Source organism: Balaenoptera musculus, chromosome 4 (genome assembly GCF_009873245.2).
Source record: "Balaenoptera musculus isolate JJ_BM4_2016_0621 chromosome 4, mBalMus1.pri.v3, whole genome shotgun sequence".
NCBI classification, from domain to species: domain Eukaryota; kingdom Metazoa; phylum Chordata; class Mammalia; order Artiodactyla; family Balaenopteridae; genus Balaenoptera; species Balaenoptera musculus.
This window is the reverse complement of record NC_045788.1, coordinates 53,622,072-53,645,160: the sequence shown is the minus strand read 5'-3', so window position 1 is coordinate 53,645,160 and position 23,089 is coordinate 53,622,072. Positions and strand designations below refer to the sequence as shown.

At 35.4% G+C, this 23,089-nt stretch overlaps 2 protein-coding genes across 4 annotated transcripts in view; one reads left to right on the top strand and one right to left on the bottom strand.

Annotated features, from left to right (window-relative positions):
• The window catches only part of NAALADL2 (N-acetylated alpha-linked acidic dipeptidase like 2), a 1,542,421-nt gene that overhangs the window by 116,658 nt on the left and 1,402,674 nt on the right, over positions 1-23,089 (bottom strand). The gene's annotated exons all lie outside the window — the stretch shown is intronic.
• Positions 21,064-21,846, top strand: LOC118894348 (rRNA-processing protein FCF1 homolog). The gene has a single exon (XM_036850519.1). It carries the CDS (start codon positions 21,072-21,074, stop codon positions 21,666-21,668), a length of 597 nt encoding a protein of 198 aa, XP_036706414.1. The 5' UTR covers positions 21,064-21,071; the 3' UTR covers positions 21,669-21,846.

The following is a 23,089-nucleotide window of genomic DNA, read 5'->3' as shown; positions in this document are numbered from 1 at the left end:
TTTTAGATTTTAAGGGTAATAAAGGCAAATCATAGTTATCCCATATAAAAGTTTCGCTTTATTCAGCTTGAAATATTTTTGGTTGTATTTAAAGGTTCAAAAGAGTGTTTTCAGAAATTTAATAAAGGGAAACATATATACACACATATACTTTTTTCTTATACTGTGTAAATAACAATCTGTTGCCTTGTTGGAAGGTATTTTTACAGTTTCTGACTTTGTCACAACTCTTTCCCTTACTGACCAGTCTAGAGAGACAAAAAAAAAAAATGTATATTTACTAAACTCTGAATGTATAACTAGGGTCATTCTCCACCCACCCCCTCCAACTCACTTATTGTTTCTCATTGACCAGTATGATGACTGTATTGGCAATAAATATATTAGATGAATTTACTAGTTAATACACGAATACTGCAGTTAGACATAAATAGGTTCACTAAAGCAAAACCATAGATTACCATGGTTCCATAATGTAATTTCTTTTTAGTTACAAGCAGAGACACTCAGTAAACGTGTGGTTTGTTCCATTTTTATCATTCCAAATTAAAGTAACCATAGTTTATACCTCATCCCTAAGCTGTTAAGTTAAACTATCATGGTGGGATTGTTACTATGTCCTTAGTCAGACTTAAAATGCGGTATCGCCGCACTCTAGAAGGTAGCGCTGTGAGATAATCTTAACACCTGTTTTATAGGTTAGTGTGAGAAAGAAATTGAGAGAGACTGGATCGCTATGGCATGGTGTGACATAATATGACAAATAGTAGATGAATCATGAACCATCCCACTAGTAGTTATTGAGCCTTTATTGTGTGATCATCATTGTGCTGAGGGAGAAAAGAGAAATATAAAACAGTTTCTCCTCTTAGGACTTACTTTTCTGTTAGAGACAAGTCTTGCCACTTTTACACAATGGGAAAAAGAAATTAACAGTACAAAATTAGAACACATGAATCTTTTGTTTTCCTAGAAAGCACCATTTTCTACTCCACTTTTAACACACCATGGGCTTATCAAACATGCATATTTTTTGGGCTCAAGCATCTAGAGTGTAAAAGGAGAAAGATATTCCAGACATGGGGAACAAAATGATCAAAAAACCCTGGGGTAGAAAGAAGCATAGACTTTTTAGAGAAACATGAAACAACCGATGTGAGTGAAGTGGAGTTCTTGGTTAGTGGGAAGGAATTTTGCATGTGGGACAGGGAGTCAGAAAACCCTAAAACTCAGCCGAGGCATATGGTCATGATTCAGTGATCTGCAGGGAGTCCTGCCCCCTTCCCTCTGCTTTCAGAGCAGAGGCAACATCTGATAAATTATGGCCTGCTCAGAGTCTTCATGACGTGATTTTGTGGTGCATGGTGCCCTTCAGGCTGTTATGTTCATCCTGAAGTGACCTGACTCTGTTTTATGTCCCTTTATGGTATAGTAGAAAACCCCCTATTTAGCAAAAAATGCCCTGTGGATAAAAAACTTCAGGGTAGCCAACCATGGGCAGGGGAACTCAGTGGATCTCTCTGGAGATGAGCAGAGCTTCCCAGTCTCTAGGACCCCTTTCCAGAGCTGGGATGTCAGTAGGGGAGAGGAAGCAAGGACATACTCCTGACATACCCAGCCAGTTTAACCAGCAAAAGGAGAAATTAAATGGTACTACACAAAATTAATGCACAAAATCTACATATCTCTAATATGGCTAAAGTTTAGTATTAGGACTCTAATTATGTCTCATCTGGAATACTCCACAAACTCCCTAGTTGATCTAAATGTCTCCTGTAACCCATTCTCTACATTATAGCTAGAGCTATGCAGTTAATTATTCAAAATATATTTCTCATGCACCTCCCAAAATACAGAATTGTCTGTGCCACTTCCTTTCTATTGCTCCTTTTTAGCTTTGAGAAAATTGATGGTATCCAATGCTCAACTCAAAAACCTATAATCTGGCAAGTCTATTTATGGAAAAAATGACTTGAAAATAAAACTTTCTTAGAAAATCAAGGACTTATATATCCCCACAAAAAGTATCGCTTCATATCAAACCCACACATCACAGAAACCAGTGAGCAAAACTTAAGTGCTACAACTGCTCCCTCAGCCCTAACAGGGTCTGCCCTGTGAAGGTTGCATATGGAAGTGGAAACACACAATCACCTTGGAAGAAACTTCCAGTTGTTGCCAAATAATTTAATTTTTATTTTATATTGGGATATAGTTGATTTACAACATTATGTTAGTTTCAGGTGTACAGCAAAGTGGTTCAGTTATATATATACATATATCCATTCTTTTTCAGGTTCTTTTACCATATAGGTGATTACAGAAGACTGAGTAGAGTTCCCTGTGCTGTATAATAGGTTCTTGTTGATTTTCTATTTTATATATAGAAGTGTGTATATGTTAATCCCACAATCCTAATTTATCTTGAGGGCTCCTTTCTGTGGAGTTTTTTTTTTTTAATTTATTTATTTTATTTATTTATTTTTGGCTGCATTGGGTCTTTGTTGCTGCGTGCTGGCTTTCTCTATTTGTGGCAAGCGGGGTCTACTCTTCCTTGCGGTGTGTGGGCTTCTCATTGCGGTGGCTTCTTTTGTTGTGGAGCACGGGCTCTAGGCGCATGGGTTTCAGTAGTTGTGGCTTGTGGGCTCTAGAACGCAGGCTCCGTAGTTGTGGCGCATGGGCTTAGTTGCTCCGCAGCATGTGGGATCTTCCCAGACCAGGGATTGAACTCGTGTCCCCTACATCGGCAGGCAGATTCTTAACCACTGAGACACCAGGGAAGTCCCTCTGTAGAGTTTTGATGAGATGTTTAGAAGGCCTTGCCAAAGACCTTGTTTCCACTGTTCTGCACACACATTTGTGAAGCTCAATAGTAGGGGGGAGAAAAAGATGGGAATATTGTTACAGAATCCCTAAGCTTCCAGGAAAGAAATGGTTCAAGACCCCACCCTTTCCTTCTTAAGATTTCAGAGATATTAGACTAGTTTTGATGGGCTGAGGTAGTCTCAAATGAAATTTACTGATAGCAAAGGTTTTGAAAAATCAATGAAGAATTCCAAAAGCTACTGAGAGAAAAATTCATTTTAAGGAGAAGAACGATTTTAATCAAGGAAAATATATGGGATATTTCATTCCTAAAATTTGTGGCTTTTCTTACGAACTCCTTGTGACTGATCCTGTCTGGCCTATGCGCCTAGTGCAGAAACAGTACATGTGAACGTAAAGACCTATGTTAGCAAGAGTGGTAAACTTGGAGACCCAACATCGTTGTGCAGTGGAACACCCATGGCTCTGGATACCACAGGAAGAGAGAGTCCTTTTCTCTCCAGCACCCTGAGAACTACTTTTTCAGTCACCACCATGTCTCCTACAGCTGCCGAGGGCTGAGCAAGAATTCTGGGACATGAGATTTGGGGGCTGATACGTGTTTTCACTGCAAAGCTGCTGCAGCTGAACGACCATGCAAAAGCTCGCTGAATCCTTGGATATGGTGGCAAATTGATGGACTATGAATTAAAGACAGGAGGTATATAGGTGGTATGTCTCCACAGCGATTTAATTTGATGATTAAAGGCATGTCCCCCTAATTTGTCTCCTAAACAGATAAAGGTATATTTTTTACAAAGGCACACTAACCACCTGTGAATGCCAGGGCATTAAAGAACCAAGAAGGCCGCCTCTGCTAGCAAGAAACTAATTGACGAGTAGTACAAATTCCCTGATTCTATCCTCCTTTCCAACCTCTGCTCCTGCCGGAAGCCCATCCCCTCTCTGTGTTCTCAGTCTAAACTCTGACCACGCAAGTTTATCATGAGCCTTACTTTGGCTTCCCCCAGAAATTTTGTTTGACACAAAATTTGAGTACAAGTAGTTCACTGACATGTGAGGGTAACAGAATGAGGAGAGACAAGGAATGGAAGACGGCCTATAGAAGGCATTTGGTCAAGTCACCTACCACTGTGGGTGACCAGAGCTTAACCCTGTTGGGGCAAACCTGAGAGCCAGTATAAATTAGGTTCCTCAGAATCTTCTCTTAAAAAGAGTAAGGGATCTGGGTCTTGTTTCCCCAGCTCCCATTAGTCATTGGATGAGGGCTGCTTCATGGAGTTGTTAAATCTTTAACCGTCTGGACTGTTGTCCATGGCTGAAGAGAGCCTTAGGCAAAGAAATGGAAATCTATTACTAAAATAGAATGCTTACTTCCTATTCCCAGACCACAAAGTATCTGATATAATTTTTTTTTTAATTTTATTATTTATTATTTATTTATTATTTATTTATTATTTATTATTATTTATTTATTTATGGCTGTGTTGGGTCTTCGTTTCTGTGTGAGAGCTTTCTCTAGTTGCGGCAAGCAGGGGCCACTCCTCATCGCGGTGTGCGGGCCTCTCACTATCGCGGCCTCTCCTGTTGCGGAGCACAGGCTCCAGACACGCAGGCCCAACAATTGTGGCTCACAGGCCCAGTCGCTCCGCGGCACGTGGGATCCTCCCAGACCAGGGCTTGAACCCGCGTCCCCTGCATTGGCAGGCAGACTCTCAACCACTGGGCCACCAGGGAAGCCCTGATATAATTTTTTTTAATGTTAAGATATCTTTTCTCTTTCAGTGACTGTTATCACCCATTTGTTATTAAATTGTAGCAGAGAAAACATATTTACAGATTAACTTGGAAATAATCAAGTTACTAGTATTTTTAGTGATTATTCTTTAGTGCATTTAGTCATAGTTTTGACTCTATAACCAGTTGTATTTTATGTTAGTTGTGTTGTTCTTAGAGAGGGACCACTGTATATTGATATGTCTTAGCTCACTGAAAAAAGACACTTTAAGATACCAACTTTTATTTTATACCATGTTTAGTAGTAATTTGCAAAGAGCTATATGTATGTGCTGACTGACAAAGTAAAAATTAAGTATCTTTATTATAGTTCACTAATAAGTAACTTCAGCACAGTATTAATAATAATAATAACAATAGCAGGTAACATTTATGAGCTCTTGCCATGTGTCAGGCATTATTCTAAATTGTTTACATGAATTAATTCATTTAATTCTCACAATAGCCTTATTCTGTTTTACAGATGAGAAAACAGAGGATTGCTCAGTTAAGTAACTTTCCCAAGGCCACTTAGGTAGTACTTGGTAATTCTGAGATTTGAGACCAAACATTCTGGCTGCAGAATATGGACTCTTACACTAAATTGCATTTTTTTTTCTTTCTTTTCCAATCCCTCCAAACTAGGAGGGATTCAACAAGTTAACAAATCAGGAATACCAGTGGCCAATGAGACATTTACCCAACCTGAATACATGATTCTAAGAAATAATCATTGGCTGATTATACCTACCAGGCATACTTAAAATCAAGACCACAAGTAAGACTATCAGGAATTATAACTTTCAACACTTGTCAATTCTCATGCTTTCCTGAGCCTAGAAAACTGGATGTAGAGATGTATGAAATAAAAAATTTTTTCTGAGATGCCCTTAGCAAATTAAATATTTTCTCATTTTTCTTACAATAAACAGCATTGATTAGATAAGTATCAAACGCAACTGGAAGAGTGAGGGTAATAAACAAGGAGGATCAGCTCGTATGCATAATGAATGGTATCTATCTTAGGAGACTGTAAGTTTTTATTACTTACAGTAATAATAATAATAACTGTAAGTTATTATTACTCCAACTTTGAGTTCTTTGAACAAGGCTTAGGGAAATACTTTAAAACTAACATGAACACTTACCAAACGGTTATCTGTGATAACCCATCCATCCATATTCATACAGCTTGAAGGCATTTCTAGTATTAAATCAATATTTACTGGGCATTGCTAATATGTCAGAGACTATGTTAGCTGCTGGGGATTTTCAGGCTTTTCTCATGAGAGGAAATAGATATTGACTATAATTATTTAATAGTTAAATGCTATATGGTATTCAGGGATGCTAATGCATCTGAGGGAATTGGGAAAGGCTTCCTTGGGAAAATTCCTTCTGTGGGGAAGGCACTGTGCTGGACTGTATACCCTATAGGAAAAATCAAAAGCAGATTTGATGCAAAGCATGTGCTGTACCATCAGCTTACACAGGGTTGCTTAGTTGAATTTTACATATCTTCACCATAATAATAAAATTAAAATGTTAAAAAATATATTTTATTGTTTATCTTGTGTATATTTCATGAAAGTTTCTTTGAAAGAAAAATTCACCTCTTTGGGTAGGCAGAGCTAGCTACCCTCCCTCAGCTCTCCCCACATCCCTAACACAACAGAAATCAAATTCTCCGTTGTTGCAGGTAACGTTAACAGCTCTGGCGTGGCAAACAGGGTAGGGGTTGTTTATTTTTAAAAGGGTAATTGTATGTTTACTAAATCATGCACTTGGTAAATTATCCAAAGTAATTAATCACGGGGAGAAAGATTAGAGAATTGATTTAGCAGAGTTTGTAATAATGCAAAAGAAACATACATCAAATATACATAATGCAATAAGACAGAGAGGCCAATGGTTTCCTATTTATAGCTTATTTTTAGAGATTGCCTTTTCAGAGCATAATGCTGGATATCTGTACGTGCAAAATAATGTGGTTTTAGTTTGCTCTTTAAGAATTTAATAAAACAGTGCTTCAGTAAAGGATAAAGACAGCATTTCTTCTTAACACCCAATCATTAAACAAAGGATATTTTGGTGGTAATGGATTCAACCCCATATGAAGTCAATTATTTAGTTAATAGATTAATATTATCATTTTGATATAAATTAATATAATCACTTCCTTCTGTATGTTCTAGTTAAAAAAAAAGCAACAAAAAGTAAAGTAAACCTCCATTCTACTATAGATTTGAACATTGGGTAAAATTTTACTTTTCTAAAAATAGTATTTTTAGACTATTGTTCTATTTTTTTCACAAAAATATTAACATAGAAATATAATGACATCATGTTTCTATAATGTAGAGTCAATAAGGGCAATAGAGAAAGGTAGAGATATGAGAATGAAAAAATAAACCAATTATTCTTTCGAACTTGCTGTTTCTACTTAGAGATGCTTTGAATGATGGCCAAAATATATGTGACCCTTACTGTATGCAAGTATATTATTAATGCAGTTTCTTTTCTGGCTGTAAATGCAATAAATGTTGTTGTAGACTACATCCTACAGAGTGAGACTTGACATTTTAAAAATAGTGAAAAAAATAGTAAAAAAACCCCACAATAGCTTTAGATCCTTTGATTTGTGATTATACTCCTGATAAGTTTCTCATGCCAACCTTCTCTGAACTAGATGCTACTGTTCAGTTGAATCCAAATATATATATATATGTATCAATAAATAAGGACTTGCACAAAGAGAGAACACAGTCTAGTTCTAGAATTTGCATGATTTTTCTCTCCTTCTTTGCAAGACAGGACTCTTACAGCTCCTTGATTCTCAAACATCCCAGGATGCCCCCCAGAACAACATAGACCAACAATTCAAGAATTTTTTAATATTATTATCGTTAACCAGGGTGATATGATCTTTAATTTTATAATTAATTAATTCTAGAACACTTTATCTTAGAGATATTTATTTTGAAGAAGTGCTTATATAAAGCACCTACAATTCAAGAGTCCTGGAGTAAGTGCTAACAATGTGAAGCAGTTCTTGTAGTCAAGGGGTTTATGGGTTGGAAGCCAAGATATTAGCAAAGAAAAACAAAAAGAGCATTCCAAGTGATATATCCAAAAGGTCAAATGAGTAAAGCAGTGACAAGAAAAAACAGTGATCATTATGGACAGCAAGAGCCCAAGAACACTTCTTGGAGATTTCACTTCTTTTGGACCTTAAGAAAGTAGACAATTTAGAGAGGTAGGGAAATCTGAAGGCAGCACTCTCAGAAAGATGAAAAGGCAAATGCAAGTTCTGATTCCAAATACTACATCAGTTTTGATGGAAAGAAGATTCTTTTAAAGGAGAAAAGGAAAATAAGGTTGGAGAAGAAGACTATATTGTAAGAGATCTCTGTTCTTGTTAATGGGTTCCTTATAAAGGAGAAAGATATTCCATTTACACTGAGATGTCTTGACAAGTTAAAAAACAAAAAAAGCTTTTTTTTTAAAGCAACAATATATGATTAATAATAAATTAATCTGGAAAAAAGCGGATACCACTCTAAAGACTGATCTGGAAAGGTAAAAATAAGGTTTTCATTTCATCTGATAATTGGTAATTTGTGTTTCCATGTTGCCACCATCACCTAAGATCATAGTATTGGAATGTATGTTGTTAAAAACATGATGACCTTCAATTTGGAATGTATAGATTTATTCCTTGCACCTCTATAGGTCTTGGTTCCCTTATCTGCAGGACCTTATTCTCTTGAATTTTAAAAGTCATGGTTTGTTATTGAGGGGTACTGAAAGTATTGAGGGATTTAATCCAATAACAAAAGTTTGGGGCTGTTTAAAGAACTTACTGTGGCTATTCTGTAGAACCTGAAGTGGATTTTAACCAACCATCATGTTTGCCATGACAAACTCCATGTTTTGTGGGCAGCTCACTTCCATAGATGCTGTGAACTTATTAGGGTACCATGGACTGAAACCTCCTACCCTGGCCAGGCACGAAAATAACCACTTGCATAAGTCGTCTCAAAACAGGAGGTCCCTGTTGTGAGACAACTTATGCAACATGGAACTGACAAGTTGCTTCCAAAACCAACCAGAAGAATTTGGGAGGGGCCAAAAAGAGGGAGGAGACGGCAGCCCATAATATGTCCGGCCAACCTCCTAGAAACCCTCGCTCTCTAACCCATCTTGAATGAGAGATGTGCACGCTACCAGGAAGGGCCCTGAGTCAAACCAAATATAGGCATGAGTAAGATGAATGGCCAGAGACAACCTGGAGGCTAACCCCATCTCCATAAAACCCCAAACTGCGAGCCACCAGGCAGAGCAGTTCTCCTGGGTTCCCTTACCCTGCTGCTCTCCACTCGAGCATCACTTTCCAATAAAGTCTTTTACTTTGTCAGTACATGTGTCTCCTCGGACAATTCATTTCTGAGTATTAGTCAAGAGCCCACTCTCGGGCCCTTGAAGGGGTACCTCTTTGGTAACAAACTGAGCAGTCTCTTCCACAAGGAGGAGAGCTTGCATAAAGGCTGGGGTTCAGCAAAGCCTGTCACTAGTTGCTGATTGAGATGCAGGGGAATGCATCTTTCCACAAGCTTCAGGAATCCTGCTTCCTTTGCTTTCAGAAGTTTGTGCTATCTTTGTATTTTCAGCTCCTCCGAGAAAATAGGAACATTATACTACCCCTCACTGAATAATATTTCTTTTCACTCTTTGCAAAGAAACTAGTTCGATAAAGAGATGATATGGTAAATTTATGGGTTTTAAAGGAGTATTAATTGAAAATCTATGTGCCAGAACTTTCATTAATACTGTGAATACATGATTTCATTTAATTTTACCGGCAAACCTGCCAGATTTCATTAAGAAATGATGGTAACAATGTAGACTGGAGCAAGGCTATGAAGGGCCTGGTAGGTTACAGAAAAGAATTCAAACTTTATATTGCAGACCAGAGTATCTTGGTGGTTGGTCTATCTGCATAAGAAGCACCCATGAAACTTTTTAAACTGCAAATTCGCCACCATGCCCTTCCATCCACCCTACTCGCACAAGATTCTAACTCAGCTGATCTTCATAGAGATGCTGGAATTCACCATTTTAAAATAAGCACCCCTGCTGATTCTGATGCAGGTGGTTGAGAGATCAGACTTTGAGAACCAGTACTGTATAAAGTAAAATCCAATAAAGGATGTTTGTACGAGGTACTGACATAATCAGATTTACATATAAGTCTATAATGTTACCAAATTTCTATATAGAAAGTCTTGAAAAGGTATATATGAATGAGAGGTCATAACTGGTTTATAACAAAGTACATACATAAATAAGAGGAAACATAAGAAGACATTCAGCAAACTTGAGAACAAAGCAATAAAAGCAATTCTGAAAAGCTCATTAAAGCATTCAGTTAATTTTTAACAATAGGAAAAACGTATCGAGTAATAGAAATATAGTTTTCTCCGTTTAAAATGCCATTTATCTAGTGGAAACAGCATCAAAAGGCTATACTTAGTTATGCGCCTGTTTTATTTTTCTTTTCATGTATGATAAGTTGCTAACAATGTATCATTTTTAAAGAAGACAGGGGAATCCAGTGCCCCTCCATTCAACTTATTTAGAAGATTGGGGACACAAACTGGGTCAGGCTGTAGTGAACTATCTCATTTATTTAGGTAGATTAAGAAGTGCTGAGGTTTTATTATTTCAGATCTATATTATGGCATTCATGTAATAAATAAGATAGCTTTATTTGTCTGCATTTCTTTAATGGAAAAAAATTAATTGCTAGGCAACATATCCTTGTGAAATATATAATTTAAATATATATTTATAAGTTACAAAACTAATCCCCATAAGGTCAAACATTTTACATAAACTTATGGAGAAGCAAATGGTGAAAGAAATCTTAGCTGTCTGATCTTATCACCTCAATTTGCAGATAAAGAAATAGGGGTGGAAGACTGAAATGATTTGCCTAACATCACATAGCTGTTTAGAGGCAAAACTAGAACTGGGGTTAAGACCTTCAAACTCTCAGTACATTGCTTTTTACATAACAAAATGCTAGAAGTAGAATCCAAATCGTGTGTGTGTGTGTGTGTGTGTGTGTGTGTGTGTGTGTGTGTGAGATGAAAATATGGAGGAATAATGGGAAATTTGGTAAGCACGCCATGTACACAAGAAGTACACAAATGACCGTGGGCTATTAAATTTGCCCCTTGCATTAGCACGGCACATCCACTCTAATGCGTTAAAAATAATCTCCTGAGTCCATTATTCTCCAACTCCTCTAGAAGTAAACTGACGGTCCTCTCTAGGGCATCAGCTTCTGTCATCTAGGTATACTCTATCTATTCACCCCACCTTCTGTCCTAGTTCTTGTCCTGTACCAATTTATCCTCAGTTTCTGTGTACCCTTAGATAATTTCTGATCTCTCACTTTCTGAGAAAAGTGTGTTAAAAATCCTACATTGTGATTGTGGATGTATTGATTCCTTCTTACAATTTGATCATTTTTATTTTGTATATATGTTGGTTGGTGCTAACATATTTGGAATTCTATATCTTCCTGGATAATTATTCCTTTTACCCTCATGAGATAATCCTGTAATTAAATGTCTCTATATGTGAGTTTTAAAGTATATTTGGTCTGGTGTTGATAATCCTACATCAATTTTCTTTAATATTTGTCTGATATATCATTTTTATTTTAAAAAATCTCTTTACTTTAAGGTTTTCTGTCTCATAATATTTTGTATAACTTGAAATTAGCACATAACTACATTTCTTGAAATTAAAAAATCCTGTCTGACAAATTTTCTTTCAACTGATTTAACCTATTTATAGTTATTATAATTTCAAATATATTTTCATTTATTCTATTATCTTATTCTGTATTTTCTAGACAATGAGCTCTCTTTTTTTTCTTTTCTCCTTTTGAAGTCCATAAGTTTGGCTGAGTTTTCTTTTTTCCCTTTCCTATATTTTCTTTCTCTATTAAAACCAGGCTTCTTGTTTACACTCACAATACCAGCCAGCATCCTAGAGGCCTGTGGCAATGTGGTCTTCAAACTCACTTTGAACCATTCTCCCTCTCAGTCACTTTCATTTCCCAGGACAGTCGAAGGTCTTTCCTGCCTTTACAAATTCCCATATGATTTTCCCACTAATAAAAGTGCTCTATTTCCAATTATTTGTGGAGCTGACTCCTTCTCATCCTTTAAGCCTCAGTTTAATTTTGAGCTTCTTAGTCAAGTTTCCATGTATGATTCTTCCTATTTCCCCTAACATTCTTCTCTGAGTTCTCTGTTTATTACTTGTATAGGACTTTTATTAATATATGTATATAGTTACTTGTTTGATTTTGTCACCATTGATTATATATATATAAGTTCTTTGAGGGCAGCTGTCCACTATATACCCAGTACCTTCCACCGTTCGTTCCTCACAGTAATGTTAAAGGAACATTCATTGAATGAATAAAGGAATTGTAAAGCTAGTCATGTCTATATCTCCAAATATTTAAGTATCCATTGTACAGTCATATGTTGAATTTTTTGACTCTCCAACGTTCTTCGATGAACTACCACCAGATCACAAAGGAAAAATACATAAAATCATTTAATAAGAGTATTTGAAATGTCTATGCAAAAATTTACTACTATACATATAGGTAACAATTAGAGATAAATCAAGGAAAAAATATGAGGTTTTGAAGACATTAGTATTATATTAAGCGTTTTAAACATCACCTAAAGGGAGTTTGTACATGATTGAACAAAATAGAGTAGAATGAACAGTGGGGTATGAGTCAGTGAAAATGGACTCTTAACCCTAACCCTAGCTCTGTCACTATCCATGTGTCCTTAAAACTAATTCTCTAGGCCTTGTTTTTTTTTTTTTTTAACTTCATGAGGGATGATATAAGAGTAATTTATATAATATCAAAGAAATGATTGATAAATACTTCAGGCATCGTTGCGATTAACAATCATGTAAATCATATTAGGGGAAATCTGATCTTTCTTAAATATTTGTACCTACTTTTAATATGAATAGATAATTTACACAAGAGAAAATACTGATTTTTTTAAAAGTCTGATTTGAACAGAATGTCAAAGTTGTTTAGGAACTCCTTTATCAATTATTAAATGACATCATAAATACTTGATATCTAAAATTTTAAACTCTACCTCAAAAAAGCCCTGCACTGGAAGACATGAAATTATGTTAAATATATTTTAGCAGCCAATTCATATGCATACAATTATAGTATTGTATTTCAAGAAAGTAGAAGACATTTTAAAGAATTAATTGAGCTAATTTATTTTTATTTTTATTTTATTCATTTTTCTTTCCACACTATTTTTTTAAAACATCTTTATTGGAGTATAATTGCTTTACAATGTTGTGTTAGTTTCTGCTGTATAACAAATTGAATCAGCTATATGTATACATATATCCCCATATCCCCTCCCTCTTGCGTCTCCCTCCTACCCTCCCTATCCCACCCCTCTATGTTGTCACAAAGCACTGAGCTGATCTCCCTGTGCTATGCAGCTGCTTCCCACTAGCTATCTATTTTACATTTGGTAGGGTATATATGTCCATGTCACTCTCTCACTTCATCCCAGCTTACCCTTCCCCCTCCCCGTGTCCTCAAGACCATTCTCTACATTTGTGTCTTTATTCCTGTCCTGCCCCTATGTTCATCAGAATCTTTTTTTTTTTTTAGATTCCATATATATGTGTTAGCATACGGTATCTGTTTTCTCTTTCTGACTTACTTCACTCTGTATGAAAGACTCTAGGTCCATCCACCTCACTACAAATAACTCAATTTCGTTTCCTTTTATGGCTGAGTAACATTCCACTGTATATATATTCCATATCTTCTTTATCCATTCATCTGTCGATGGACACTTAGGTTGCTTCCATGTCCTGGCTATTGTAAATAGAGCTGCAATGAACATTGCGGTACATGTCTCTTTCTGAATTATGGTTTTCTCAGGGTATATGCCCAGTAGTGGGATTGCTGGGTCATATGGTACTTCTATTTTTAGTTTTTTAAGGAACCTCCATACTGTTCTCCATAGTGGCTGTATCAATTTACATTCCCACCAACATGCAAGAGGGTTCCCTTTTCTCCACACCCTCTCCAGCATTTATTACTTGTAGATTTTTTGATGATGACCATTCTGACCAGTGTGAGGTTCTACCTCATTGTGGTTTTGATTTGCCTTTCTCTAATGATTAGTGATGTTGAGCATCCTTTCATGTGTTTGTTGGCAATATGTATATCTTCTTTGGAGAAATGTCTATTTAGGTCTTCAGCCCATTTTTGGATTGGGTTGCTTGTTTTCTTGATATTGAGCTGCATGAGCTGCTTGTATATTTGGGAGATTAATCCTTTGTCAGTTGCCTCATTTGCAAATATTTTCTCCCATTCTGAAGGTTGTCTTTTCATCTTGTTTATGGTTTCCTTTGCTGTGCAAAAGCTTTTAAGTTTCATTAGGTCCCATTTGTTTATTTTTTTAAGAAGACATTTTAAAGAATTAGTTGAATTAGTTTATTTTTAAATAAGAAAAATGTATGAATCATATCACAGACTGCCAGGAATATTTTATTCTTTTCTCCTAAACAAAAACAATATGTACACTTAAAATGAATTAAGTTCAAAATTATTGATGAAAGGTGTATTAGGTGGGCACGTAAAAATGTGCAAAGCTATCTCACTTTAAATTGTTGTAGCCTTTAACTACTAAGCATTTTACCAAATCACAATAACATTGATATTATTTACCTGTGAATCTTAACTTTGTCATTACCACCTTACAGGAAATCTACCAACTCAGAGTTTGTATATGAAAATGAAACCAATGTTTGACTTCTAATTTCAGACTGTAGGAGAAATGACATCATGTATTAAGTTGGATTTGGACTGTTTTCCCATTAAATCACAACTGTTACAGCATTTAGATTAAGAGCAATGATTTTGAGACTTTATTAATTACCTCACAAGCTAGAGTTATGGACTAGGTTATGCTGCAATAACAAATTAAGCTCTAAATCTCAGTGGTTTAGCACAACAATATTGGTCAGTGGGGTTTCTATCCCACATGGTCACTTGGGGCCTCAGGACACCTCAGAATCCTCCACTGGGAACATTGCTGGTTGACAAGACAGGTGAAGTGAAAGAGCTGGAGGACCACTCACTGACTATTAAGTATTGTGGCTCAGAATTGACCTAGAATTCATCTACTCATTGTACATTATTTAGAACTAGTCACGTTATCTCCGACTGCAAAAGGTCTGTGAGATGTGGAGGAGCACACAAATGTATGATGAGCAGTAAAAAGTTCTACCAGTCAAACCTGTGTCTGAGCACCAGCTATGCTAATTCTCAGCTATGCTAAACTTGAAATTACACAACCTCTTCAAGCTCCAACCTGTCGTTCATAACTAGAATATACATGTCTTGTTTTTAAAAGTTAAATGGGACTATATACAATGTGCTTATCTTTGTACTTAGTATCATGTTAGCATTTTGGGGCGATGTAATATATTTTTCCCTAAAACTTTAAAAAGTAGAAAAATAGATGGTAAGGAAGTAGAAGAAAGACATGGTTAAGAAAAAGAACTACTTTTTTGCTTCCAAAGGGTGATTCATGAGTCAATATGAGTTTTGAACAGTGTGAAAGCCTAGTAACTTTAATAAAGTAGCTTTAATTACATGTATACATATATTTAAAATGTGGGACCATGTCTTTTCTATGTTGTTTCCTCAGAAGTCAGCATAATACTTAACATAACTTTTCAACAAATGTTTATTGAATGTAAAGGTTTGAACCTTAAGACATGATTGACAAATGTCAGTGATTATGTAAAGTAAGTATAATAAGCACAAATATACATATCTATAAAACCATATTAGAAAAATAAACACCTCTTTATAATGAAAGACAGACACTTGGGTAAAGTTGAATGCTGTATCTTAGCTGCCTAGATATAAATGAATATTGAAATTGCATTTGAAATAAATTTTAAAATAAATGCTAGCCTCTATTTTTAAAAAAAATACTGAAAGCCTTGTGTACTTGATGACAAATAAGAATATAACATTTTACCTTGTATTAATTCTCATAACTCTAATCATTCTGATTTTGTCTGGAACAACAACAACAACAAAAAGAGGCAACAATAATCTCATTGAAATATTAACCAGTCAAAAGCCTTAAACTAAAAATAAATTTTGAGAAAGGAAAAAATTAAGGTCAATGGGTTATAGATTATTTGTATAAGTTCTTCTTTGCATATGAGATACACACTAACTTCTGAAACTCATTTCTCACTAATTTTAAGTCTGACTGGCAGAGATGGTTGTCTTTTGTGAATAAATGAAAACTCTTTAAATCCACCAGTAACATTAAATCATAGCCTGATTAAGACATATAGTTTAACCACTCTTAAACTTCTTCCATTAATTTTAAGCCCTGTAGTCATTATCTGGTAAACCACATTGCAGAACTAAAAAAAAAAAAAAAAAGATTCTTTGAATGATGACTCAAAGTACGATTCTGATAGCTTTTCTCTAATCACTCACCATTATTGAAATGAAGTTGATTTAATTGAACCTGTAAAAGAGATTGCATTTTCTAATCATACCTCATCTGTAGATGCTTATTATTCAAAGGAAGCCTTATGTATTTTCAAGCACCCTTAATCAAAATAATGCATATAATCTTAGATATCTTTTCCCTTTGGTAGTTGTTCGCAAGTGATTCTGGGCTTTCTATTATTTTTATGCCTTTATAGTCTATGCACTGCATAGTCAATATTTTCTTTTTAGCATTGAGCAAAGTGAAATTTGAAAATAATTCATTAATACCTATACTGGTAATCACTTTATTAATATCTTCATATATTAGAGGTAAATATAAAAATTCTGTTTCAGAGTGAAATAATGTGTAGGCACAGAAATTCACAGAAAAACATCAATAATAATTCTGAACTGTATTCATTCTTGAGCAACAAAAAATAATAAAATTATGGAATAATTTTTCCTGATCAACTCCTTATATATGAAGTCTTTTTATAGAGAGTAAAACTGTACAAAGAACACAATAAACAATATACTTTAAAAGTATGGTGAGGGTACAGAAGAATATATATGTATATATTTCACTATTTTTACATGTGTGTATCTATATAAGTATATTTACACATGTACATATATTGATACATACAGATGTGTATACTAGAGGCTACTTACTCATCCCATAGAAATATTTGTGGAGAACATATTTGGGTATACTTGTGTTAGGGACTTCATTATCTTAGAAATAAGCAGATTTAATGTCAATATTAATTCATAATCACCAACGTCTATCTGTCTTCTCCTGTCCAACATCATACTATCCTCTTCTCCAAAATGATTATCTAAATACTAAATACTACAACTTGACCATCCTACTTCATTCCCCTTACTTTTACCTACTTCAAAATAAAAGTATTCAGAGGGAAATATCTCACCTAGTCATGGTATATTTACCATGCATTCATACTTTCCAACTTCCCTGTTATTTCAGTGTAAACAAAGGGTATCATTCTGAAAATATATTTTCTATCTACTTCCTAGATTCCTTCCCCTCCTGCTTTACTAGTGATCTCTTTGAATCTTCAAAATTTCTTCCTACTGAATCTTTTCTATCACTTCTGGAACATGTTCAAGTCTCTCCCAACTACAAACAAACAAACAAAAAAACCCCAGAAAAATAAGCAATAATTCATTAGTCCCTTCCCTGTCCCCTCGTGGGCCAAATTTCTTGAAAGAGCTGTTATACTCACAGCCTTGATTTCCTCACTTCACACTTATTCCTTTCCTCACTGCATCAGATTTTCAACCTTACTATTGACACCATTTTTGTCAAGGTCACTATTGCCTCTGTTTTGATAAATCCAATGGCCCTTTATGAAGCTTTTGGTGCAATATACCTTCTTGAAGCCAGTTTTCCTTGACTTCTGCAACTGCCATCTCTGGACTTACCTTCTACCTCTTAGCTGCTCTTCCTCATTTCCTTTTGCTGAGGTCTTTTTTTCCCATCCATCAAATGCTAATACTTCTCCAGACAAATTCACTAGGTAATTTCACTGCCATGGTTTCAAATACCAAAGAGAATAACTGCTAAGTCTATTATCTCCAGCTCAAAGTTCTTTCTTGAGGTTCAGATAAGTATATACAACAGCCCAGCGGACATATCCACTGCAGACTTCACAGGCACATCAAACATTCTGTCAAGAACTAAACTTATCATTTTACTCTTTGTATAACTTTTTTCTTAAAAATGAAGATATCCAATGCTAAGTTTCTCCATTTACCTAACTAGGATACCTTGTAATGACTGTACCTCCAGCTCTGGAGTATTTTAAAAATACCATTTATGGATATGGTTTATTGTATGTAAGGAGCATAAAATACAAGCTATTGGTGTTAGCCCAACTACACACACACACACACACACACACACACACACACACACACACACCATAATATATTTACTTCTGTAAACCCTTACATTGATGGTACAATAATCACTATCTGAAAAACATTCTGAAGTTGAACTATATTCATGGGTAATATATTCTGAAGAAAATTATATATATTATATATATTCTGACTGTCAATTCTGTACAGTATTAAATTAGTGTATAAAAGCTCCAGATAAGCCATTTTAAAAGCAGCGCAGCTGTTACCTTGGAAAAAAGTCTATTTTGGAAGGCAGGGAAGGAGGCATGATGGTACATAAGTAGCTTTCCTCTGATATCTGCTTATATCATATCTGTCTGCTCTTGTTCTCTAACTCCAGTCATATATTTCTTCTCCTCCAAAGATGTTTCTTTTTTTTATTCTCTGGGTATAAAAGGTAGGAGAAAGCTGAAAAAATAGTGATTCTGTTTTAGAGAGCCATAAACCTACTGTCTATTTTTGGTTCTGGTCCTAAATAGCCTTAGGGGAAATGCACTAAGGAAGAACTATAAACAATTTTAGTCAGAGTTTTTTAATCAATCCACACCAAATCTGTTTCTCCTATTTTTTCTTATCTCAGTTCATGCTACCACCATGCACCCAGTTATTAGAAGCAAAAACCTGGAAATTTTTACTCTACGTTGTCCATCATTCTTACAATAGGACAGAGATGTTGACCTGTTTTGTTTATTGTTCTGTCCCCAGCAACTCGAACAGTGGATGGAATAAGCAGATAAGAAATAAATATTTTTAAATAAATCCAATTACTTAATATTTCTTGAATCTGGCCATTTCTCTTAATTTCTTCTGCCATTACTCTAATTTAAGCCACCACCATTATTCATCTGGACCATAGGATCTACTTTCTAACCGGTCTCACTGGACTCATTCTCATCACTTTCTAATCCATTCTTTATATTACAGTAGGATGACCTTTCAAAATGCAAGTCTAATATTATTTCTTCATTCTTTAAAACTTGTCAGGACTTCCTTTTGTTTCTAGGATAATGTCTATACCTATTAACGTGTCTTCAAATGTCTTCTTACTTCTTTAGCATTATCTCTTGAACTCTGTTTTATGTCTTTAGACGTATTGAACTCCTTTTGCTTTCTTAATGGGCTAACTCTCTCACCTCTGGGATTTACCCATAGCCTTTCCCTTGCCTTGAATACTTTTTCCCCCACTTTTTCACTTCAGGACCTCATTTCATGGCTCCATTTGACACCACTGTTTTCCAGAAGGCTTTTCCTAAAACCTAGGGTAGGCACCTGTGCTATATTTTCCCTTAGGCCTACACTTTTTTTCTATCAGAGCAATCATCACATTTATTACAATTTTTAATTCACTGTATATCTTATAAACTTAATGGTGAGCTTCATGTGGGCAAGCTCAAGGTCTACTTTGTCCATTGTATATCCCCTGAACTTTATATTTCAGGGAAGAATCTGCCACTCGGAAAGATTAAATAGCATTTGAATAAATAAATAATTTTATTTCATCCCCATAATACCCCGATAAATGCAAGTATTTCTCCCTAGTTTACATATAAACTAAGACTCAGAGAAGTCACAAAAATTTCAAAGATTTGCCAATTACTTGTTATGTGATGTCCAAGTCAGTTTAGTGTTCTGGATACTTAGTTTCATCATCTATGCACTAGAGATAAATAAACCCTACCTTGAGATGGATGACAGAATTTGAGATGAAAAAGGTAAATGTCTAGAACAATGATAAGCAAACCATGGCCCACAGGTAAATCCAACCTACTACCTGTTTTTATGTGAACCATGAGCAAAGAATGGTTTTTAAAATTTTAAATAGCTTAAAAATTTTTAAAGAACAATATTTCATAATACATAAAAATCATACAATATTTAAATTTCACTCTTCATAAATAAAGTTTCATTGGAACACAGCCACATCTATTCACCTACATGTTGTACTTCGCTTTTGTGTCAACAGAGTTTGGTAGTTACAACAGATCTATGTGGCTCACAAAGCCAAAGTATTTACTCTCTGACTCTGCTGTAGAAAAATGCCTGTAGGAACTCAATTATGTACCTATATATTTTAGTATTGTTTTTAATAATAAAAATAATCACAAGTGACTTCCTAGACTAAATGACTTATAGCTCATCTACCAACAAAAATTCTGGCTAATAAAAACCTATAGTGATAAGTTTCTTTTTTGTTATTCCAAGTAAATGCATTATATCCAGAGAGTCAATTAATCAAACATTTTTGCTTTCAGTGAGTTAAGCCACTTACAATATAAATAAAGAGAACTACATATGATCCTTATGAGTACTAGGGAGGCAGAACTAAATTTTTTACCTCACTTTCTACCTTTGTACAATAAATATTTATCAAAGATATTCCTCTAAGATCAGGATCCTGAAGAAAGGTAGCTAAACATTGAAAGGTTAACTTGAGCATCCAAGATTTGTGAAGAAGCCCGGACTAGGCTCAAACAGGTATTGAAGCCCTCTTCCTCTGATGGTGAGCAGTCTCTCAGACACTAAGAGATTCCAGCTTAGGAGCTTGAATTAATAGCCTCTTCTCATGAGGTATCAGTGTATTCTAAAACTTAGCTTGGCCAACCATGGTAATTTTTAAATGTTTAATTATTTGGGATTCTGGGACAAAATCTGACCATTTGGAACACGGATCCTTTGGGAAATATGGAGTATAGGGTGTTGGGTACACTGACAAAACAAATATAATTTGGGCAGACAAAAGAAGCCCCCAAGAACCAGAGATTCTACATTCCCGCCTTGTTACACAGTGCATCACTTCCCACTCACTCATTGTTTCTTCTTCATGCTGCCTCATGACCTATTTTGTCATCCATCCTCATCAGTCTTTCTGTAAACTTAGAGTCCAAAATCTATTCAAAATGAAAGGTTAGAGTGCGGCGTGAACATGGGGAAACAAAAGAAAACACGGAAGTATGCGACCATGAAGCGAATGCTTAGTCTCAGAGATCAGAGGCTTAAAGAAAAGGATAGATTAAAACCGAAGAAGAAAGAAAAGAAAGATCCCAGTGCACTCAAGGAAAGAGAAATCCCCCAGCAACCTTCTTGCTTATTCTTCCAATATAACACACAGCTGGGCCCACCTTACCACATCCTGGTCGATACCAATTTTATCAACTTTTCCATTAAAGCCAAACTGGACTTAGTGCAGTCAATGATGGACTGTCTGTACGCCAAGTGTATCCCTTGTATAACTGACTGCGTAATGGCTGAAATTGAGAAATTGGGGCAGAAGTATCGAGTGGCTCTAAGGATTGCCAAGGATCCAAGATTTGAACGATTACCATGCACACACAAAGGAACCTATGCAGATGACTGCTTAGTGCAAAGAGTAACTCAGCACAAGTGTTACATTGTGGCCACAGTTGACCGGGACCTAAAGCGAAGAATCTGGAAGATCCCTGGAGTTCCCATCATGTACATTTCTAACCATAGGTACAACATTGAGCAGATGCCAGATGATTATGGAGCCCCTCGGTTCTAATTCTTAAAAGACAAATTTCCTCTGCCTTCCTTCGACCAACTTTCTCTTTTGCCAGTTCATTAAACATGCTATAGCATGAATTATTATTCCACTCACCCGTTTGCTCTGTAATGAGCTGAGTATGGTTAAATACACTCACTTTTTAATGTTGTTTTGAAAATTATACTTTGTGTCATTTTAAAATTTGTTGCATCTTTTTATAAATCAGATAATTGCTCACATAATTTGATGGTCATTTTATATTGATTTACTCAACAAATATTTATTAAGGTGATACTAGGTATTTAATAAGATATGGTCTTATCCTAAAGATACTCATTTATGGTGGAAAAGAGAAACATGTAGATGAATAAATATGGTAAAATAATGATGCTAAGATAAAAGTATGAGGGAGTAGACATACAGGTGGAAAGAATGATTTCTTTCTACTTGGTTGGAATGGGGAGGGGAGAAGACCAGAAGCAGTTATGTTTGAGTTAACCTTTAAAAAGAACTAGAAAGGGAAGGTGTTGTACCCACATCTGAGACTCCAGAGGTAGGAGGTGGGAGGGAGGGGGCTTTATATGACATGCTAAAGGGTTTGGACTTAATCCTAAGGTCAATGGGGAGTTATTAAAACTTTAATTAGGGTGTGGATAACATGATCAGATTAGACGTTTTACATGATCACAACATAGCTAAGAATGGACAAATAGATCATTGACACAGACTAGAAAGTCCATAAATAGACCTATATATTTATGGCAATTTGGTATGTTATAAAGCTGGTATTTCAAATCTATATGAAAAGGAAATTACATTAAAAGCCAAATATTGTGGAGTCATTCCATTAGGGTTAGAATCCTGATTTCACCAGTTAATATCTGTATGAATTGGGCAAACCACGTAGCCATTTGATGCCTTCTTTGCTTCCCTTTTAAAATGTTTTGTTTAATCCTCAAAACAACCCCAATAAGATGGGGTTGAATTGAACAGTACCTGTTACAAGTAAGTGTTGTTCAATAAATATTAGTGATTATTGTATTATAATGACAAAAAAAAATGAAAGGTTATTTATATGATTGCATTGAAAATGTCCCGTTACTTTCTTTGCCTATGTCCTTTCTTAAAGACATTATCCTAAAACCTTTCCTCCATCAATGTTTTCAGCTTACTGATTGGCCTTGTTTTGAGCTTAATGTTGAACTTGTTCATGAGGAGCAGAGTTTGGTAAGTTGATGAGATGATTTGGGCCTGGGTCAAGCAGACCCAGATTTGAACCTCAGTTTGACACTCAACTGGCTGCATGACCTTGGTCAAGTTACTTGGGCAACTGTCTTACATCTCAATCTCAAAGTCCTCATTTATAAAAACTGGTAAATAATATCTAACTTAAAGCACTATTGTGAGCATTCAAATAATATAACATAGAAAATATCTAG